Source organism: Taudactylus pleione, unplaced genomic scaffold (genome assembly GCF_031769625.1).
Source record: "Taudactylus pleione unplaced genomic scaffold, aTauple2 ptg000201l, whole genome shotgun sequence".
Lineage (NCBI taxonomy): Eukaryota > Metazoa > Chordata > Amphibia > Anura > Myobatrachidae > Taudactylus > Taudactylus pleione.
The window spans coordinates 46869851-46891636 of NW_028284603.1; the positions used below are offsets into that span (position 1 = coordinate 46869851).

The window sequence follows — 21786 nt, forward strand, 5'->3', positions numbered from 1 at the left end:
GACCGAGGGAGTCTTTCAATGCCAACAAATGCACAAAACAACTCTGGTGTATGTCATATATCTCAGCTTGACCTATCTATTCACCTATTCAGTGATTTTTTCTCTAAATAACCTATCCGAGAATGACAGCTCCAGGACTTGCAGTTCTTAGCGCTCACATATGTCCAACATGAATAAGCTAAATTGAATTCTACAGATTGCCATTTCAGTAAAAGCCTTGAAGAAGAGAATACCTACAGCGTCTAAATATATTACTCACAGCAGTAAAGTGCACCAGCCCAGTAGTAAGCCAAGACAGGCCAGAAGACACTATCAAGTCATGCTGCCTCAGTTGAATAGCAGAAGCAGTCGACACTGAGGAGGAAGATGCTTAATAATTTGGTCAAGTTTTCAGGAACATAATTATAAATGTCACTTAAGCTTACAACCTCTGGTGCCAGTGTGACCACAGTATTAAGGAAAAGAATCAGATTATTCCGCAATGTTTCCACACCTATGAGATCTCTATACTGAGCTGCTGCAAAGCATACATTAATTTATTTTTATTTCTGAAAAGTTTTTGCTAAAAGTATACATACTGTACATAAACACATATACATGTATTTTAACTCGTCAAATTGTAAACACTTGAGAGAGACGCGTTGAGGATGTTTTTCTTTTTTCAAATAAATATTTCACGCCAAGTTCCCCATTGACAAACTTAAAATAAAGAAGGGTTTCACGCATGTCAGGGCAACTTATAATAATGTTTGGATAGTAATAGGACTAAATGTGGCATTAGGCACAGTAGACCTGTGTCTAGGTGATCCATTGGTTGAAAGGCCATTTTTTTAATTCTGTGCATTAATTAAATATGGCTGTGGGTAGTAGTCCAGATAAATGGACCCAGAGGTACCCCATTTCACCTAAGCATATCTATAACATAGTATATATTCAATGGGGTGAGGTTGCTGATTACTGCAAAATAGTAGATAATGAAGTTTACTCAGTGCTGCTTAGAGGAAACACATGCCATGGTCTGGTGGTGACTTTTTGGAAACTGTTTCGCTCAGCTTTGGCAAAGGCCAGTCCATGGTGCGCAGCCTAGAGGGTGATGTGACATAGGGGGCCATTAGGAATCTATTGATCTTCTCAATCAAATGTCCCTGGTTCTCCTCACCCATAACCACCGGGTCATGCTTGTCAATATTCTTGGAAGTCATTTGGCTTCCATCGCTCTAAAGTCAGACAGACAGTATAATAATATTTTGGAGCAACATGTACATTTGTCCAAGAGGTCAAAGAGATCCCAGAGTAACAGTAAAGGCTGCTGTACATTGTCCAACATGATCATGAGATCACTATAAGAAAATCACTGAACAACCTCGAAATCAGGTTTGAGAAATGTCACGTAAATGATTGAAGGGGCTTTTGGAAAAATGTTCCAAAGGCAGATGAGTCAAGAGTAGAAATGTTTACATACATAAGAGAGTGATGCGGAGATTGAACATATTTGTGTTCAAATTCTGTGATGTAAATAAGTTTACTTAAAAAAAGCAACTGCATGCATATGCAAAGTTACAACAATTACAAGATGCATGCGTCAGATATACTTTTGCCCTCTAGTTTTGATAGCAAAATATACAATGCCTATTAAGTATGAATAAAAGTATAAAAACCTCAGAGTACAGCCGGTAGCCCTTTTACACTGCAGGGTGCCATTCTTGGCACCCTGCTAGCCAGGTGGGGTTAGCAGAAAAAAGCTCAGAGGGCCAGACCAAATGAATCAGGGGGCTTTATACGGTCCCCGGGCCTGAGGTTCCCCATCCCTGGTCTAAAATGAATACCACTGAAATACAACAGTTTTCTATGTTTTGTTCATGTTTTTTTTTTATCCTGTACACCTTCTATTCTTCCTCTTTGTGAGGCCGCTACATAGGGCTGTATATATGCTAAATATTCTTTTATGACCTCAGAATTCTTAGAAATGTTGGTACTTCCTGAAAGTATCATTTTACATAAAAAAGAGCATATAACCAATTTACACACATATATTAAACTAATCTGTAAGTTCTCTAAGCTTAACATATATAATGAGCCTATTGCAGTGTTTGTATGTACAATACATACAGGGAAATATGCACATTTGAATTACAAACATTATTTTGTTGTTGCATCCCATCTCCCATAGGAGTAGATACCGGCCTTGGGATTAACACGTTTTTTGTTCTTGGTGATCACAGCAGCTGGTTGCCCATAAATCTTATTATATCTGCATGTGTAAGGCAGATGGACAGTAGAGACTCTAAATTATTCCTTATGTATGTACATATATATATTTGCCAGGTACTGTCTTTTTTCCTGGGGTAGTGAATATTTTTATATATTAGTACCCCCATGAGTAGGACCTAATCACTACCCTGAGGAAGAATAACTATTATTTTTTTTTTGAAACATACTGTATGAAAAGAAGTATGTAACCAAATGGTATGTTGTTCCTTTCAGACTTATTTGATCTTGGTTTTCATAGAATATTATGCAATTAGGATAAATTGGAAAATAAATCCCTTTTCTTAATTCTTCAAAAGGTATATAGAGTTTTTTTTTGATGCTCAAAGCCAATTATAAGCTGTCCCTAAAAGAGGGATCCTGAGATGGCTGTCTGCACCCTGTCATAAGCTTGGACAAATTCACAACTTTCCCAAACATCCATTTTCATTGATGGTTTATTTTAGTTGAGGAATGTGTCTAATGCCCCAGTTTTCCAGTCAAGAAATAGTAAATATCAATGAGAATATCCAAGTTGAGTGGGAAGCAAATTGTAAAACAGGTACACAACAGAGGCATGGACTCTAGCAATTACACAGAATATTGAACACATTCATTGCAATATAAGGGAAAAGGGAAGAAACACAGCTGGGCTAGATCTTCCAACATGTCTACAGCTTCTGTTGAGTTAACGTTTGGTCCCTATTCTTAGAGCCTCATCCTGATATCAGGGAAGGTGCTTTGCTATGTCTGATAAAAAAGTTAGATGAAGAATTTTAAACATTTTCTTCTTTCCTTCTTGAAAGTGTTCTCGGGGTGCCCCAAGTGGGCGAGATCTGTTTGAAATACATAGATCGCTCTCTCAAAAAGCAAGGCAAGAATAGATCTAAGGCCATGAACAGATCTGAGGCCATGAAATCTTAGCTTAGTTTCTCAGCAATGATTCCCCTTTGGGAATCCTAGGATTCTAACATGTTATGGTGTGTTTCTTCTGTGTCTTTTCAGGCCGTTAGCAGATTATCCTGCTGTATACTACTCTAATTCTTTTTTTTGCTTTTGTGTACAAAAACATTAGATTTTTATGCCATGTCTGCAGTTAAATCTCAATATGATCTATTTAGACTGTAAAATCTTTATGACGTGGCATATGCAGGTATAATAGACAAAGTTTCAGGAATTACCATTGAAGTTGGCTCCAAGATTTAAATAATTCTTGAACGGTTGTAATTTGAGATTTCAGTATACAGTAGTATCCCACAAGTCTACTGAGATGAAATGTCCTTTTCATTATATAGAGTAGTGGCATGAAATTCTAAGATAATATAATGTACTGTATGTGTACCACATACCACTTATTGCCAATCACCAAGATGGTGACTGATAATATGCAAATCTTAAAGAAGATTATCAGTTGTAACACAAAAGAACAAGAGTGGATAGCAGCGCTTTGATGATAAATGTTCACAAACAAATATTCACGGTTTCAATAAACATGTTATTTTAATGTTAAAAAATCCAATAAAATCAATATAATGCAATAAAATGCTAGCCAATGTATCACCATATTGTGAACACACACACACACACACGTTGCCTGTTCCTATAATACTTCCAAATAAGTGGATGACAATAGATGACAGTCAAATGACACTTCCATAAGTTGTAAGTGGGACTGTCCAGTATATAATTACCAGATGACAGTAGATAACACATGCATAAGTCGTAGATAGGACTGTCCAGTGTATAGTTACCAACTCCTTGCACCGATAGGGGGGATATTCATATTGACATGTAAGTTCCATATGCTGCACTTGGAGCCCTCCAGAATTCACGGTGTGGACCTTTGCTTTAAATCCAGGATGTGGAGAAACAAGGATAGTTCCAATAAGTCCCAATCTTAGGCTAAATTTACTGTCATCTGGTAATTATATACTGGACAGTCCCACTTACAAGCTATGGAAGTGTCATTTGACTGTCATCTATTGTCATCCACTTATCCGGAAGTATTATAGGAACAGGCAACGTGTTTGTGTGTATTCACAATAGGGTGATACATTGGCTAGCATTTTATTGCATTATATTGATTTTATTGGATTTTTTAACATTAAAATATAATATGTTTAGTGAATATTTGTTTGTGAACATTTATCATCAAAGTGCTGCTATCCATTCTTGTTTTTTTGTGTATATATGCATGGGCCCGACTAGCCCTACACCTAGTAGCTGCTTGGAATAAACAACTCACTTCAGCGCCTGTACCCAACCTATTGGTATTTTCTTGCAGTTGTATCACAACTTTACAGTACATATATCTCCAGCAACAAAGAAGTTTACTCCTATTAAAAACACTTGACACTCCCTCAGTTTTGCCATGACACACAACCTCCAGTGCAGGTACTATACTGAGTTCTAGAACAAGATCCTGAGGTATAAGTGTTTACAGAGAGCCAGTGGAGTAAGTTCATCCCTGACACCCGGAGGCAAGTTATAATTTGGTGGCCCCCTGTCACAGCCAATGACATTGTACTGTAGCATTTTGCATGCAGATACACCTGCAGTCGCACACAGAATATAGGCATGCCGCATATCATTTTAATCAGCAGAAGCTGTGGGTGTCCTATTCTCATTGCTGTGCAAATGAGACGCATTTGAAGTGAAATATTTGCACGAAAAGATGCTCTGCGCTACCGAGTCACTCTGCACTCACGCGTTATGTGTAACGCGACTTGTAGCGCACGGAAGATAGATGTATGGAGTGGGACGGGGAGTTGTGGGTGAGAGGGTGTGCTGGGACTGCTGCATGGGTCTGAGGCTGGAACTGCCGCTAGAGAGGAGTGTGACAGGGAGTTGTGGGTGAGGGGAGGCGCCGGACGTGTCACACTGAATCTGCTGAGGAGCAGCGACACCAATGAGTAGGGACAGGCTATAAATAGATGGAGGCGGCAGCTGAAGCTTCTCAGGTGCTGGGAAGGGGTGCCGTGTATTGGCCGGCCTTGACAGTACACTCCGGTACATAGTTACAGCGCTAAGTGGGGTGAATACATTGTGGACAATGGAGGAGGTGCCCCTTCAGTGCTGGCGCCCGGCGGCAGGCGCCTCCATTGTCTCCCATAGTTCTGCCCCTGCAGAGAGCGGGAAAAGGTCTGCAGTGATTCTACTAGGGATTGTAAATATAGTATCCTCGCCAATCACCACTGCTACCTTTCATTGATATGCCACAGTATTTCACAAGGCTTCCTCAGGTTTCTAAGAGGACAGACATCAAGTATCCCAGACAGAAGCATCAAGAGTTTCCCTACCTTTTGGAAGCACATTTACTCCAGAGGGAGTTTTAAATGTCCATCCTTATATTGGGTGGACTGTAGAGAGGGTCATGGGGATCGATTAAGAGTTTAGAGTGGTGGTTTAGAATAGTGAGTAAATAGGGTTTTCAGCCACAGACTCCCTCCCCTCTGCTTCAGAGCATGACTGTCATTATACTGGGCCACATACAGGTTATTTACCTTTACAAACCCATAGAAATAGCTTTTATCCCTTTTCTTACCCCAAAACTGGGAAAGAGTTTCCAGTTGCACTTAAAATCTACTATGCAACATACAGTAACTGTAAACAATACATTACAAATACTGGTCTCTAAACCAATCAATGTGGTAATCGACTTGAGCACAATATTTTGCAGATGAACCAGGCTTCTTTCACTTCTTATAGGACACAGAACTGCCCAGGTACAGTATCACCAGATGTTTGGCAGACACAAACTGTTAGAAAACCCACTAAGGTCAGGTGGGAAGAAAGTGGATGTCTGGTCTTGGTAGTCATTCTAGAGTCCAGCAGGAGCCGTAAGCCCCAGCCAATCCTGTCTTCACTTCTCCACACAGATTTAAAATCTCTTCCATCCCTTCAGATTGGGTACTTTAAATGTATAAATGCTCCCATTTTCTCAGACTCTGGCCCCCTGGCTCTTCATTCAAGTAGTTGGTGTAATCTGCAGGAGGCTGACCAGCAGGGGTACATCTCTGAGTCCAGCCACCTGACTTTTAAAAGGAACCTGTGGGGATCAGCCCATGACTAGGGAGGCCAATCCCGGGTTCGGGATCAGGGATTTTGGCCTAAAATTATCTGGATATAAATCCCAGGATTGGAGCTTCCAATCCTGGGATTTCGGCATTAGTGAGTGCATGCGTGGGTTTTTTTTTTTTTTTGCACAGTTTAGTTTTTATTTTTATGCTGGGGAGCACTGGGCACCTGCGGCACTCACTTAGATGCTGCCCCAGCCCCATGATGTCAGAGGTCACATTGAGCAACCCAACGCCGGCCCGCCCTTTCAGCTGCGCCCACCTGCCCCATTGACCAACTCAATCTCAGGTATTTCGGGAATCCCAGGATTGGCATTTTTCAATCCAGAAATCCAGGATTGCAAAAACGATCTGGAATTTGTTTCCCTACCCATGACCTACTACAACGGATTGGTGAGGTTACGGCTGCTCAATTGCATCACCGGGTTTGTGTACTGTCTGACACACTCAGGAAGTGCGGAGAGTGATTGGCTGCTGTGTGAGTCTTGCCACCCTGCTAGCCGAAGTCATCTTCAGTGGTTCCGGTACTTGTGGGATCTCAGCCACTTCAATTATATGATCTGGCAAGCACATTGTTATCCGGCACCTGGAGGAGTTGGCGTCTAATCAGCTGTGTGCAGCTGCATAAGGTCCAATTACCGCACTAGTGTGGATTGCTCCCTACCGGGGTCACGGTGTTCTTGCCGGTCCCAGACTCACAAACCACTCTGTTTGGCGGACTTTAACTTTGGATTTAATTAGCTCCTTCAAGGAAATTATTACAACAATGCAGACTTCTACTGGTGGCCACCTGATGTTGTAAGTTAAATAATCGTAAATATAAATGGCAAATAAATCTTCCAAAAAATATGTAATAACTACTAATGCAAGTCTAATACTCCTTAATAAAATCTAATGCTAAGTAACGTATTACTGAAACATTTCAAATATTTATTATTATTTATTTATTTATTTATTACCAGTTATTTATATAGCGCACACATATTCCGCAGCACTGTACAGAGAATATCTTACCATTCACATCAGTCCCTGCCCCAGTGGAGCTTACACTCTATATTCCCTATCACATGCGCATACACATACACACTGGGGTTAATTTGTGTGGGGAGCCTACCAGTATATTTTTGGAGTGTGGGAGGAAACCAGAGTACCCGGAGGAAACCCACGCAAGCACAGGGAGGGCCGTGGTGGGAATCGAACCCATGACCTCAGTGCTGTGAGGCAGTAATGCTAACCATTACACTGTCTGTGCTGCCCTAAATAGTTAGATTGTTCATTTATATAGTCATGATTGACAGAGGCGTCACTTACCTCCATGGCATCCTGGTGCAGCAGGAGTAGCTGTATTGCGCGCCGTAGGCGCGTGAGCCCGAAAGGGGGTGTGGCTTTGTGGAAAGGGGCATGGCCTCATCTCACAAAGCCACGCCCTATTATGTGTGCCGATCTTGGGGGCGTTACTGCCTCCCATTCTCGGCACACAGTGGGCTTCCCCAGCGCTCCTTCAGCTGCTGGGGCAGCCTAGACCTTTCCCTGCCTCTCTCCATGTCACGGTGACACCATCCCACGGGGTGACCCTAAAATAGCAGAGCAGCTCTGCTATTTTGGTGTCACCCCTTCGGATGGTGTCACCCAGTTCGGCCCGCACCCCCGTAGTGACGCCAGTGATGATTGAGCATTTTTATAGCCATTGCCTACTTTACTATATCTGAGCTCTACAAACAAAATAACAAAAACTCTGGCACTTGTGTACTTTACGGACTCATTGCAGAGAGAACACAATGAATGTTTTAAATGGTACTTGTGTACTTTACGTACGCAAGTACCGAAAGTTGTACCCACCTAAAGAAGAAAGTTGTCCCCTCGTGGGCTCGCTGCGCTCGCCATGCTTCGGGCAAGGTTATGTTCCCCCTCTATGCCCACTTGGATGGTAGGGAATGACGCTGGACACAGGTTGATGACATCAGGGTCCTCTCCATGAAGGGGATTTAGACATTACCATGACTGATAATAATAATGAGTGTAGGACACTTGGGTTCTCTCTGCAATGAGTCTGTAAAGTACACAAGTACCAAAACTCTTGTGGTATATACGTGTGTAATAGTTATAGATGTTAACTTACTTTTGGCAAAAATATTTTTTTACATCTTGCATTATTCTAAGCATTGTGCATAATAAAAGCTCTATTTTTCTGATGTTATTGATACTAGACAGTCACCTCAATTCACAAATGACATAATAAATTACATATTTTTGGATTTCACATAAGTGAACATTGACAATACACTTAGCTCAAACAATTTTCCATTTTTAAACATTTGAAATGAAGTTGAATGAATCCAATAGCATTACAAGAAATAGTCACTTTTTGAAAGAGAAATTTAAGTTAGCTTATGTGAATATTGAGCCATAATAGGTGTGGTGTGGTGATTGCTGTTTGCTAAAGTTGCCAGTTTAACTTTCAAATGAGCATAATAAACCTGACGGTTTTGTTTTTTTCAAGTATGTTCGGTTTTCAGAAATTTGAACCCGCACATCTCTTATGCTGCATACACACGGTACAACCTGCTGAACCAAAGATATCGCTGATAGATTTCCCTCCAACTTTCTGTAGTGCCAGGCAAATGATTTTGGGTGTACACACTGATAAATATCTTTGATAGATATTTCAGTGAAGTCATGTATTTACAGGCAAATCTTGACAAAATCGTCCAAGTTGGCCTGCATGTACGGTCGACCATAGATATCATTATCGGTCATGCATAGACATCGTTATCGTTCAGGAAAATCGTCCCGTGTGTACATACTTGCCTACTTTTGAAAAAGCATTTCAGGGAGATTGTGAAAGCAGCACCTATTAGCGCGGCAGTAAAGTGGGCGGGTGCTGCTACATCTGAGAAGCGTGTCATAAAATTGCCTTAAATCCAACTGTAAATGCACCAAGAGATCTATTTGTTGATGAAAACACACTGATACTTTTCAGAAAATGCATGTAGCCAGAGGGATCATTGTGCCCTCTAACCAATGCAGGGAAATGACACTAATGATCACATTTGAATGTATATATCTGTTTTATTTTTAATATAACAGCTTCATAATGGGAGTAAGTTGCAATCAGGGAGATTGCTAGACTCTTCAGGGAGACAGGGAGATTACTGCTATTTCAGGGAGTCTCCCTGACAATAAGTGACATTTGGCATGTATGCCGTGTGTATGCAGCATAATTTTAACGGACCTATTTCAACAGTTCTGTCTGTATTCCTTATCTTACCTTATGCAGATTAATTGCAAAACATCTTGAACAAGATAAAATAAACTTTGTGAATATAAACATACTGTATAAGGCAGAAAGATGATAGCAACTTGGTAATGCTAAAATTTTCCTATCCGCTGGGTGATAATACATATAATAATAATGTGCTATACTTCAAGGATCTGTAAGACATTAAAACACACATAAAAGTACAATGTAAAGGATTTGCATATTTGCAGCTCTTACAAAATAGACTGCATTTCTGAAGAGGACAGACTTCTGATGGGGACAGATTTTGCAATAAAAATAAATATTGTATATGTCCATTTTTATGAAAGCACCAGAGATTTTACAGCATGAATACATGGAAAAGTTTCAAATGCATTTGTGTCTGCATTGAGGAGGCAATTTTTCCTGTCATCCCTCCGGTACATACCTCATGCAGACAGCAGCCTCTCATTTTTAGAATTTGGCATCTTCAGCAAGAAGCGAGAAACTTGAAAATGGAGAGCATGCAAGAAAGAAGAAGGATAATGGAGACCCTGCATGACTTAATTTATCCACGAGGTATAAATAAATAAATGTATATATTATGCCATATGGAGTTTTAATACCTGAAAAGTTATATATTTTGCAAAAGTAATTTTTTTTTAGCTTATATGATGTTTTTCTATTGGAATTACACATATTTCATATTTTAACAATTGCCAAGCAAAAGAATTAAAAAAGCTATATTTGCATCACCGACATACTGGGAAAAAACAAATTAATGTTAAGTTATAATAACATTTTAACTTTTAACTCAGTATATACAATATGATATAAATTAAATTAGAACTAATTCTTAATATTTTCAAATAGTCTACTGATGTAGCACGTGTCAAATTGTGTTAATGTTAGGTGATTTTCCGCATCACATACCACAAGCATGATGTTTTTTTTCCTGAGCATTGGAACAACCTTGTATAGTGAAAGCCATCCCTAGACCGGTCAGACCTGGCCTTTTGTTCTGGGCTGCAAACACAATGTGTCCTCTCCTAGAGGCTACCAACCCCATGCCAAAAAATACTTGGGCTCTTCCCAACAGTCCTGGATCATGTTACTTGGGTTAAATAAGAATGTTGCGACCGTGGAGCAGTGATTGCATTGATCACCTGGGTGTTTCTTTATCCCTAGGGCTGGTTTTTACTATAGCAATAGAACCCCCCACTCGTTGTCTTCTATTATAGCTGTATAGTGCTGTAGCTGGTTGGGGATTTTATAGAGTGGTGGGGAGTCACAAACCTCAGATGACAGGTCTGTGATCTGCAGTTAGGTTTATCTGGTAGAAACATTTTTTGGTGTTAGCATATGTTGTTTATTTGCAAGGTTCTGTAAGAGCTGATAATCAACTGTTGAAACACAATGGGAAAGTTAAATTCCTCACTTATAAATTAAATTATCATTGCTGGATGGATGGTCTTAGCCAAGTGGGTGAGATCTTCATTTCTACAGGCAATCATTTTTGTTTAGTGATGTCCATAAAGTGATCGTGTCCAGCGCTGACTCCTACCTTCTCAGAGCAGGGGGACTGAAAGTGTTCAACTGTACACTACAACTCCTAGAAACCAAGTAAGGCTGACAAAATAGCAGGTGGAATGGCTTCCCATGGGAAACGCTCTCTGCTAACTGCATTCTGGACTGGCAGTCCCAAACTTATTTTGATAAGGATATAAAAAGATGTAAGGCGCTAGTCAGTCATAGGGTGTCTTTTAATTACACAACAATTATTACCATATAATAAAATAAAATAAAAAATAAATAATATATATAAAAAAAGATATAAATAAAAATAACAGGAAAAAATACAAGTACTTAAAAAATCAGCACGTACCACATATATTGCATGAATGCTACATAGATATATAGCTACACCTAATATAGCACCAATCAGTTCTACTCAGTAGAGAAAAATGTCATAAAAAGAAATAACAAATAAATAAAATATTTGCAACATCAGAGTGTTCAAGTATAACTCCATTTGAAGAAGATTTTGTAATTTGTATCCTTTTTTGATGAAGAAAAGTGCATATAGCACTGTCTCAATATATTTGTAACAGTGTTCTCAGAAAAAAGTATAATTGATACATTGATTTTATACAGCAGTCCCAATAGGAGGATGTATAAATTATTCCGGTTTGGAGATAATAAGGCTGTGGAATTTGTTAGGCGTGGGTTGCAGGGAGAGTTTAAAACAGCATGCATATATTACATAAAAATGTCTCAAAGACTCTATCCCCAGTGGTGTCTCTTGTATATTTAACCAAGTCTTTTAGCTCAAAGCACACATGCTTTACCCGGGAATAGGTGTTCTCAATCTGGCAGCAGTAATTCACTGGTCACAGTGTTTTTAGATGAAGTAGGGAATCACCTCCAACATCAACTCATATATCCTCAAGCCTCTCCACATGTTGGTACTCATATAACACGTTTCTCCACCTTAAGCTAGTCGGCGGCTTCCTCAGATAGGTGGATTCCCTACTTCATCTAAAAACACTATGACCAGTGAATTACTGGTGCCGGATTGAGAACGCCTATACTGGGGATAGAGTCTTTGAGACGTTATTATGTAATATATGCATGCTGTTTTAAACTCTCCCTGCAACCCACGCCTAACAAATTCCACAGCCTTATTACCTCCGAACCGGAATAATTTGTACATCCTCCTATTGGGACTGCTGTATAAAAGCAACGTATCAATTATACTTTTTTTCTGAGGACACTGTTACAAACATATTGACACAGTGCTATATACAGTATATATGCACTTCATCAAAAAGGATACAAATTACAAAATCTTCTTCAAATGAAGTTATACTTGAACATTCTGATGTTGCAAATATTTTAATTATTTGTTATTTCTTTTTATTAAAATTTTTCTCTACTGAGTAGAACTGATTGGTGCTATATTAGGTGTAGCTATATATCTATGTAGCATTCATGCAATATATGTGGTACGTGCTGATTTTTTCAGTACTTGTATTTTTTCCTGTAATTTTTATTTATATAATTTTTTTAAATATATTTTTTATTTTAAATCTTATTTTATTATATGGTAATAATTGTTGTGTAATTAAGACACCCTATGACTGACTAGCACCTTACATCTTTTTATATCCTTGTCTGACTTCTTTTGTGGGATATCCAGTATTCCCCCTTATGTGGAGGGCAAGCTGTCAGTAGGGTGGTGCTAATTAAGCATTGTATCGAGTTGGATAGATCTATCTAGGAGGTTTAGTGCTTGGTTTTTTGGCTCTCCAACCTTCTTTTGCTTTTACATTTTTGCCACTTTAAAAAAATTGGCATACTCGCCAGAATCAATTCTGCATCTGACAGACTATTACATTTCTCCCTCGATGTTTTTGGTGGATATTAGAATTATTTTTATACTGTAAAATATTCGGCACTTGCCATATGTAAGCCAGTGGTTAACCTGTTATTGTCTAGAGTGTGTGATTACCCTGCTCTAGTGAAAATCAGCCATAAAATTGCATACACACGGTACTCTGTGTACCACCAATGACTTGAAAGCTATCTTTCAAAGATATCTTTGAAAGATCTTTCAAAGATATCTTTCAAAGATCTTTCAAAGATATCTTTCAGTGAAGTAATCCTGCCACATCTCTGAACAGGCAAAGTTGACAATATTGTCCAAGTTGGTCTGCATGCATGGACGATGAAAGATATCTTTATTGTCCATGCGGGAACGCGCATCGTTGGTATTTCACAGGTTGGCAAGTACATAAAAATGAACAATAACGATATGAACTATATAGTTATCGTTCACATCGTTCAATTTTATTGCTCCATGCGTATGCACCTTAAGACTAGACGGCCACATTGGACCCTCTTGCTAAAGTAAAAACCCACCCACAGATGGGCATCTTTGGCTAGTTTCCAATATAACAGGGAGACCCAAGTGTGAAGTCAACATGGAGCCGGGGGCTCTTTGGGGTTAGAGCAGGAGAGGTGCCCCTATTGGGAATCACGAAGCACAGTCTGCATGCACTACCTCATTACCATTCATCTGCAAAGTATACTTTTCTGATGTGGAGGGAATTTTTAGATTACATTTTGGAAAAAACATTTCACACAGTACATTATGTTTCCTTAATGCATGCAGAAAAATCAATCACCCAATATTAAAAATCAATATAACGCATGCTGCAACTGTAGCTACACTATTGAGCTTATTTTAAAATAAAATATATGTAAATCATAATTGTTATTGTTTTCTCTAAATTTTGAAGCCTGTATATATTCATAAAATAGTGCATTTCATTTTATATTACATTTTATACTACATGACATTTCAGGGCTAAATATTTTGCTGAAAATCTATTTAATACCTTAGAAATACAAATAACAAAACAGCTATTTGCACTGGATTTGTGTTCTTGGCAAAAATTTTAATCTATATATAATGCTTCATAAACTTCGTTAACATGATTTAAAAAAGTACTAATATGATTACATTTATTTTGCACTGTAGAAAGGAATTTATTGCATTTACTGTACATGGAAAAAATATTTACTTTAATTAGTCTGATGATCTATACATTCACAGAGCTATTTACCAACTTGACAACATTGTTTTACCTTATTTTTCCATTTTTGAAGTTCAGGAGCACAGTAGCAATGCATTTCACATCACAAGGCCAGGCCCGCACTGCACGGTGCCATGATTTGCAGCATCACACAGCAGGGGGCATGCCAAGATTATGTGATTAGTAGGGAATTGGGTCATTGACCCCTGCTCACCTACATAACAAGGAAAGTGGGCAGGATGCGAGTGGGTGGTGTAGAATTTTTACATTATCAAAATGCTCGAACTCTCAGAATAACTGGGCTCTTAAATTTCTCTGAATTTTTGGACTCCCAGAAGAGCAAGCAAGCATGCCTTTTGCCCATGTAAAAATTCTACATTGTGTTTGTTCATTGTCCCCCCAAAAAATCAAATTAGATGAAATTCTGTCATTATGGCCTATAATTTAAGTTAAATAAAATAGCTTTCTTTGGATAATATATCATTCATTGCAAAACCCTCATTTAAAAAAAAACAAAAAAACAAATCAACAATCTTGTGTGACACGATTGGTTTAATTAGTGTGATACTGTATAAGTGCCAAAACAATACGAAATAGTATGGGGATAACTATAGTTTTGCAATTTAGATATACTGCACTGAACTATATGTACAAATATATATGATTATTAAATTTTAACAAGATGAACTGTGCTCTTTTTGCATATGCATTGCCTCGTCTCACGGCACAGAACATGTTACTGCTGGGAAGGCTGTCATTATAATTCATCCTGCTGAGTTTTTGCTTTTTTTTCTCAACAGAAGGAACATAATAAAGGGGAGATATAAGGATTTTTTCTTTAAATATGTTGAAAGTAGCTTTTCCTAAATTCCTTTTTCTAATTGGTTGTTTTTAAAAAAAATATAAATTCCCTTATAAGAATCAAACTGTTTTGGGACTAGAGTGGAGGTTATTGAAGAGACATAAATCTCTAAAGACCTAACTTTATTATTATCAATTATTTCTATAGCGATAACCAATTATGCAGCTCTGTGCAATAGAGAATATTAGTCATTCACATCAGTCCCTGCCATATTGATGTTTATAGTGAGAGGGAGATGGCGTGGGTGCAAATTACTTGAACCCAGGCCGGTCTTGGAGCCCAGAGGGTGCCAGGGTCAGCCAGAGAGGTGGAGCAACGTCCCCATGAAGCTATAGCGTGTACATTTATATCTGTGCAGAACATGCAAAGCTGGGTGCGGCCATGTCTCCAAAATTGATCACACCCCCAGATGCACATGTTTGTGAGCTGCCAATTAATCAGCAAGTATGTTTTTAGGAGTCTTCATTAAATAATTATGAGAGGGGCCAGAAAAGCTATAACTTTTGCAAGCCACAGCGTCTTGGGCTGTTTAATCCTGAAATTCATAAAGGTAATGATATTCAAACCACTCTGTATGAGTACCATTTTAAAACTCCAGTTTAAACATAACAAGAAATGGTGGCTTGCAATAGCTGTCGTTTAGTAAATGTACTGTCAAGCTGGGTACACACTTAACGACATGTGTACCCAGCGATGCGACCCCACCGCCGACAGGCCGACATATCGGGCGGGCAGTACACACTAGGCAATCCGGTACCCAACTGCCCAATATTTCGGGCCATGCCATATCCGCTGAATGGAGTCGTCAGCCGCATCGTCAGGTGCGACTTACAACCCCACAGGAGTGCGCACCGGACAACATAGTGTATACACACTAGACTATTTTGAATAATGTGTCGTTCCGATGCTTCAGAATCGGGCATATCGTCTAGTGTGCAGCCAGCATTACAGTAACTCAGAATGGCATCATTTGGAGGCGGGGCTTAATGCTTAAAGGAAAATTCTTTATCCTTCTGGGATTTGATCAGCGGAGATAAAGTGAAAGAGATTTACTTATCTCTTTTACACAAAACAATTAATGTGAGGTCTCCTGACAGTTCCCCTTTTAGTGCTTTAACTTAAGTATACTTTATTCTCAGTACTGTTAAGGGAACAATGCTCCTTTTGTTGTTATAAACCAGAGATGGGGAACCTCAGGCCCGGGGTCCGTATAAGTCCCGCGGAATCATCTGGTCTGGCCCTCTGAGCTTTTTTCTGCTAACCTCATCTGGCTAGCAGGGTGCCTAGAATGGCACACTGCAACTAGAATCTATGCAGTAGTGCTGCCTGGAGCGTCCTTAGGACACTTGAGACGGTCACACCGCTGCCCTTACAGCTCCCCGCAGCATCCTCAGGAACCATCTGTACCATTGCTGTAATCACCAGAACCATTGATGTAATCACCGGTAATTGTGGCCCTGTCCTATGTGATGTCCACGGAGGGGGCGTGGCCTGCACTGGGCCCGTGAATAATGTTATATATATCAAAATGGCCCTCGGCAGAAAAAAGATTCCCCACCACTGTTATAAACCATAATAAAAGTTGCAAACCTCACAATAACAATATTGCAATATGTTTATGACATTTAGTGAAAAATTTGATTTTAAATTCAAAATAGTGACAATGTGTGTTAGGCTATTCTTACATACATTTTCTTTTTCTGCTCTTTTTTACAGAAAGAAGATGGATCGGCAGAAAAAATGCTTTTACTGAAACAAGAAAAAGAAAATAACTTATTGATTGTGTAGAGCTAGTTTTGTTCATGATCAATGGGATTGCATGGTGGGATTTTGTTAATTATCCTAATGTTCGCATGTTTTTTTGCTTTTGCTTTTCTTTGGGTTGTGTTGTAAAAATAGGCAGCTACTGTATGACTGGAAACAAAATCTCTGTCCCGCTACAGTGTAATGTCATTGAAGTTTACTTTGCTGTCCTATTCAGGAGACATGGACTCAATCCTCATTTTAGGAGACATGGACTCAATCCTCATTTGTAAACAATACGTTATGTTTAACTGTACATTTACATGTTATAGAATGTATGGATACTTTTAAAGCCTTTGAATCTATTAAATTGAGTATTTGGAATGAAGCTTAAAATTAATTTTTAAAACATATGGCAGGTTGCCATTCTGCTGGGAAGCTGTGTCTGAGGAACTTCATGATTGATGTACAGAAATCATGGTCTATATTCATAAGGCAGTGGTTCTTTGTGAATTAATAATAATAAGATGCATTTCATGATCAGCCCATAAAATGATTTACCCGCTGTGTGTAGGAAACAGATGTTGATCTAACAAACAGAATGTTGAACAAAATCAGCATAGTATATAGGCTGTTTACATGATTTTACATTATGTATTCCGTCATAGGTTTTCAAAACAACAGTCTTAATAAAATACATATTGAAAGTGAAAGTTCTTGGATATATGAGAACCATTCAGTTTATCAATGATGAAAAACATAGATATTAACTACTGCATTACATCATACTTGCTTGCTCTCCTGGAATGTCTGGAAGACTCCAGAATATAGCGGAGCCCTCTCAGACTCCTTCCAGAATAGGCCATTCTCCTGCAACCCGCTTCACTTTCTTCAAAAGTGGGTGGGCCTTGGTGACGTGAAATGACACGAAATGGTTAAGTATGTCCATTCTGCTACTGGATGCACAAAGGCGCAAATTAGGATAGCGGAAGTGAGGGAAGGCCAGGATGTTGCAATGGTGATGTCACATCCAATGCACTTGTCACTTTGACCTTTTGTCCTCCACTATGGAATTTCCTGAAGAGGATGTCGAAAAAGTAGACAAGTATGTGTTATACTAGGCCTTTATAACATGGTTTAATGTGTACACACATGATTTAGCCCAGAGGAATTAATCACATTATAGATGTCATTTTTCTTGCATAAAGTAAATGTGATTGGTTGTTCTGGTTTATAGCATGTTTGTACACACAGCACTATGTATTAAATAAGTATATATTGGGTTAAATGTAATAGCTTGCGATCTTCAGCCGCTGCGGGGATTTATACAAGTCTAACCGTATTTTTAAAGCAGCAATAACTGTAAGGTTTAAACCAAGCTGGTCGAGCCTTTAAAATGATTGCCACTTTAAAAATACGGGGAGACTCGCATAAATCCGAGCAGCGGCTGAAAGATCGCAAGCTATTACATTTAGCCCTTTTGACTTTATAATTTACATCTTTGTATAAAAAAAGTTATTCATTTCAGCGTTTTAATAATATTCATTTGCAATGTCTGTAAACTTGAAATAAGTTTTGCAAATTGGACTGAAACTTGCATCAAAATTATGTTCATTGTAATTTCCCAAAGCTTAAAGATCCTACCTAGTAGAATCTTGAATGCATTCTAAAATGGTTTGTAAATGAACAGACTTAAATATTGTACAGAACATAAATAAAATTGTTCATCATCCAGCTCCTTGTATTTTTTGTATACATTTCTGCCTGTTTATTGTATTCATAAACCGTGGAGATATCATCTGCAATGTAAAATGCTGAGGATCTCAAGTTTATATTGATTACACTAACAAACTATGATTTTCAATATTAATGTCACATACTAGAAAAAATACATATATTATGTTATGAAAACAGAAAATGGGTGCACCATAGTGCAATCTATAATCATATTCCTAAATGACGACTTTAATGGAAACATATAGAAAAAAAAAATTCAGGGAAAGCATATAGTAAAGTTTAAAGGCATTACAAATTATCACACCAGCTACTCCTACTTCATCCACGTTACTGTTGAATAATAAACACTGAAGTGTGAACACACTCTACACCAGTGATTTCAACTGTAGGCACACTACACAAGATTTTAAAATTGCCAAGGCAAACTATCCAGCGATGCAGCATGCGTGTCCAATGAAAAAACATACACACTGGCTCCCACATAAAAAAAATTACACACACATTGGCCTCCACATGAATAAAAAACACTACATTGGCCTCCACAGGAATAAAAGACACTACATTGGTCTCCACAGGGATAAAACACACTACATTGGCCTCCACAGGAATAAAAGACACTACATTGGCCTCTACAGGGATAAAACACACTACATTGGCCTCCACAGGGATAAAACACACTACATTGGCCTCCACAGGAATAAAACACACTACATTGGCCTCCACAGGGATAAAGCACACTACATTGACCTCAACAGGGATAAAACACACTACATTGGCCTCCATAGGGATAAAGCACACTACATTGACCTCCACAGGGATAAAACACACTACATTGGCCTCCACAGGAATATAAGACACTACATTGGCCTCCACAGGAATAAAACACACTACATTGTCCTCCACAGTGATAAAGCACATTACATTGGCCTCCACAGGAATATAAGACACTACATTGGCCTCCACAGGAATAAAACACACTACATTGACCTCCACAGGGATAAAACACACTACATTGGCCTCCACAGTGATAAAGCACAATACATTGGCCTCCACAGTGATAAAGCACAATACATTGGCCTCCACAGGAATAAAACACACTACATTGACAACCACAGGGATAAAACACACTACATTGGCCTCCACCGGGATAAAACACACTACATTGGCCTCCACAGGAATAAAAATACACTACAGTACAAGTGCGCTGAGCTGATCGCAGCGGCACACTTGCACAGTGATTGAAAAACGCTGCTCTACACGTTTGTCATGCAATACTACATCAGGAGGATAGATTGACAGCAGGCATTCAGTTATTTTATAGTTCTAAACTTTAAAAACTTTAAAACCCTTCAACCAATTTACCTAAATTAATTAATGACATAAATTAACCAATTGATTGCTGGTATTCAGAGAAGACCGATCAATCCTGAGATGGTGTGTGACCTCCTGGCAAATCAAGTAAAATTCAAAATGGGCTTTATATTAGCTATTCTTATTATGCTTTGTGTCAGTTTTTCACACATGACATTAGATAATTGATATTACATAACAGCATTGTACTACAGTGACACCTTAATAAATCCATCTCATACAGTTCCATTTTTATGGGACCCTATAAATGTACATTTTCAAAATTTGTAGTCAACACTTTTAAAAAACCTAGTAATAGAAAGGTGGGGACCCAGGAATAGGCAACACCAAATTGGAAATAAAGCAGCTGTTAATCGGGGTGTCAATCCCCTAGTTTAAAAATCTGGGGGTTTATTTACTAAGCACCAGGTTCTAAAACCCAGCACTTCCAGTCATGTTTATAGCCAAAATGTAAAAGGAAAATGCTTTAAATTTCTTTGATAAACACCATCGAAATCACCAGTTTTCAAACCAGATGCTTAGTAAAGTACAATAAAGAATGGAAAAACTGCGCTATAAACTTAAAGGATTAATTAAATATAAATATAAAAATTAATTGAGGATATGTGCAATAGAAAATTAATTCAATAACAAGTAGTCATTAAAATATATCATAAACAAAATAACTAGCATAATTGATGCATCATGCATATATGACCTTTAAATATATATGCTACTATATATATTTATAACAGAAACGTCGACCACCCATTTTTTTATGGCAATTCTTTGTATTACAATTATGATTATTGATGATTAAATTGTGATGATATTCTTGGATTCATTAAAGACTTTCTTTGACCCCTTGGCGAGTACTTCCATCCATGAGACTGGATAGCGTGTGGGTATTTGTTGGATCAGTTCAAAAATGCTGATTTTGGACAGCACCCCATCGATGACCTTTTTCTGATGTGAATGCAGGACGTCAATGGATATATATATATATATATATATATATATATTATATATATATATATATAAATAATATATATATATATAGCAAGATGAACCCCGGCACTCACCAGTCCTTTAGATGGTAAGATCGCTCTGGTGCCCTCCAATAGGGTGATAATTCCCCATAAATAATCCAATGTATCCAAAACCATGACCGACTAAAGTTACCCCGGAGGGGGTCCTTCTTTTGCTACTTCCAAGTCTCTGAGTGCCGCTTTTTGGATACATTGGATTATATATATATATATATATATATATATATAAAACTGACAGGCTTAATCCACGGCACTCAACCATCTGGGGTGCCCTTGGTATGTGACCACACCATTTACATAAAAAATATCATACAAACTCAGCACTCACATGCTTTTCAAACTGCAACTCCTTTGAACATAGGGAATGTTGGTTCCAAGATATTGCAATAATTTGTTAAGCTGACCACCGCTTCACGGTCATTCCCATCTGGCCAGTCCCTACACTGATTCTCAGATAAATGAACTTGATCTGCCACCTTTGGCTCAAGCTTGCATACATTTTACACATGAAACTGGGTCCTGCCTTAAAGAGACAGGACCACACCCAGGGATATCAGTTAATAAACACCTGGAAAAAGAAAAAAAAGTATATATAATATATATATATATATGTATATATATATAGTGGCAAGATCAGAGTGATCGCAGCTAGTTTTATTAGCATCGCAAATATAAACAAAACATAAAAGTAAGTCCTGGCCCGTCCATCTCTATCTAAACTAAATCCTCTCTCAGACTGGAAGGACCAAACGTCCTTCTCACAGAAGTCTATAAGAAAGCAATTACAACCAGTAATCAGTGTATCTCTCAACAAGTCTCTGATTTCTCCCCAGGCAGCGAGAGACTGACTATAAATACTGACACACCTTTTATCAGCCTTTCACAG

The 21786-nt window shown here is 38.4% G+C and overlaps 1 protein-coding gene across 3 annotated transcripts in view; it reads left to right on the plus strand.

Annotated features, from left to right (window-relative positions):
* Positions 1-21786, plus strand: part of SYNDIG1 (synapse differentiation inducing 1) — a 387838-nt gene that overhangs the window by 303481 nt on the left and 62571 nt on the right. Inside the window, exon 4 of one of the 3 annotated variants that reach the window (XM_088477357.1) lies at positions 16738-18465. The exons of the other annotated variants lie outside the window; for them this stretch is intronic. Coding sequence (XP_088333483.1) covers positions 16738-16809 — 72 coding nt within the window. The 3' untranslated portion in view covers positions 16810-18465. Of the gene's footprint in view, positions 1-16737; positions 18466-21786 lie in introns of those variants that run through there. 3 annotated transcript variants of the gene reach the window in all.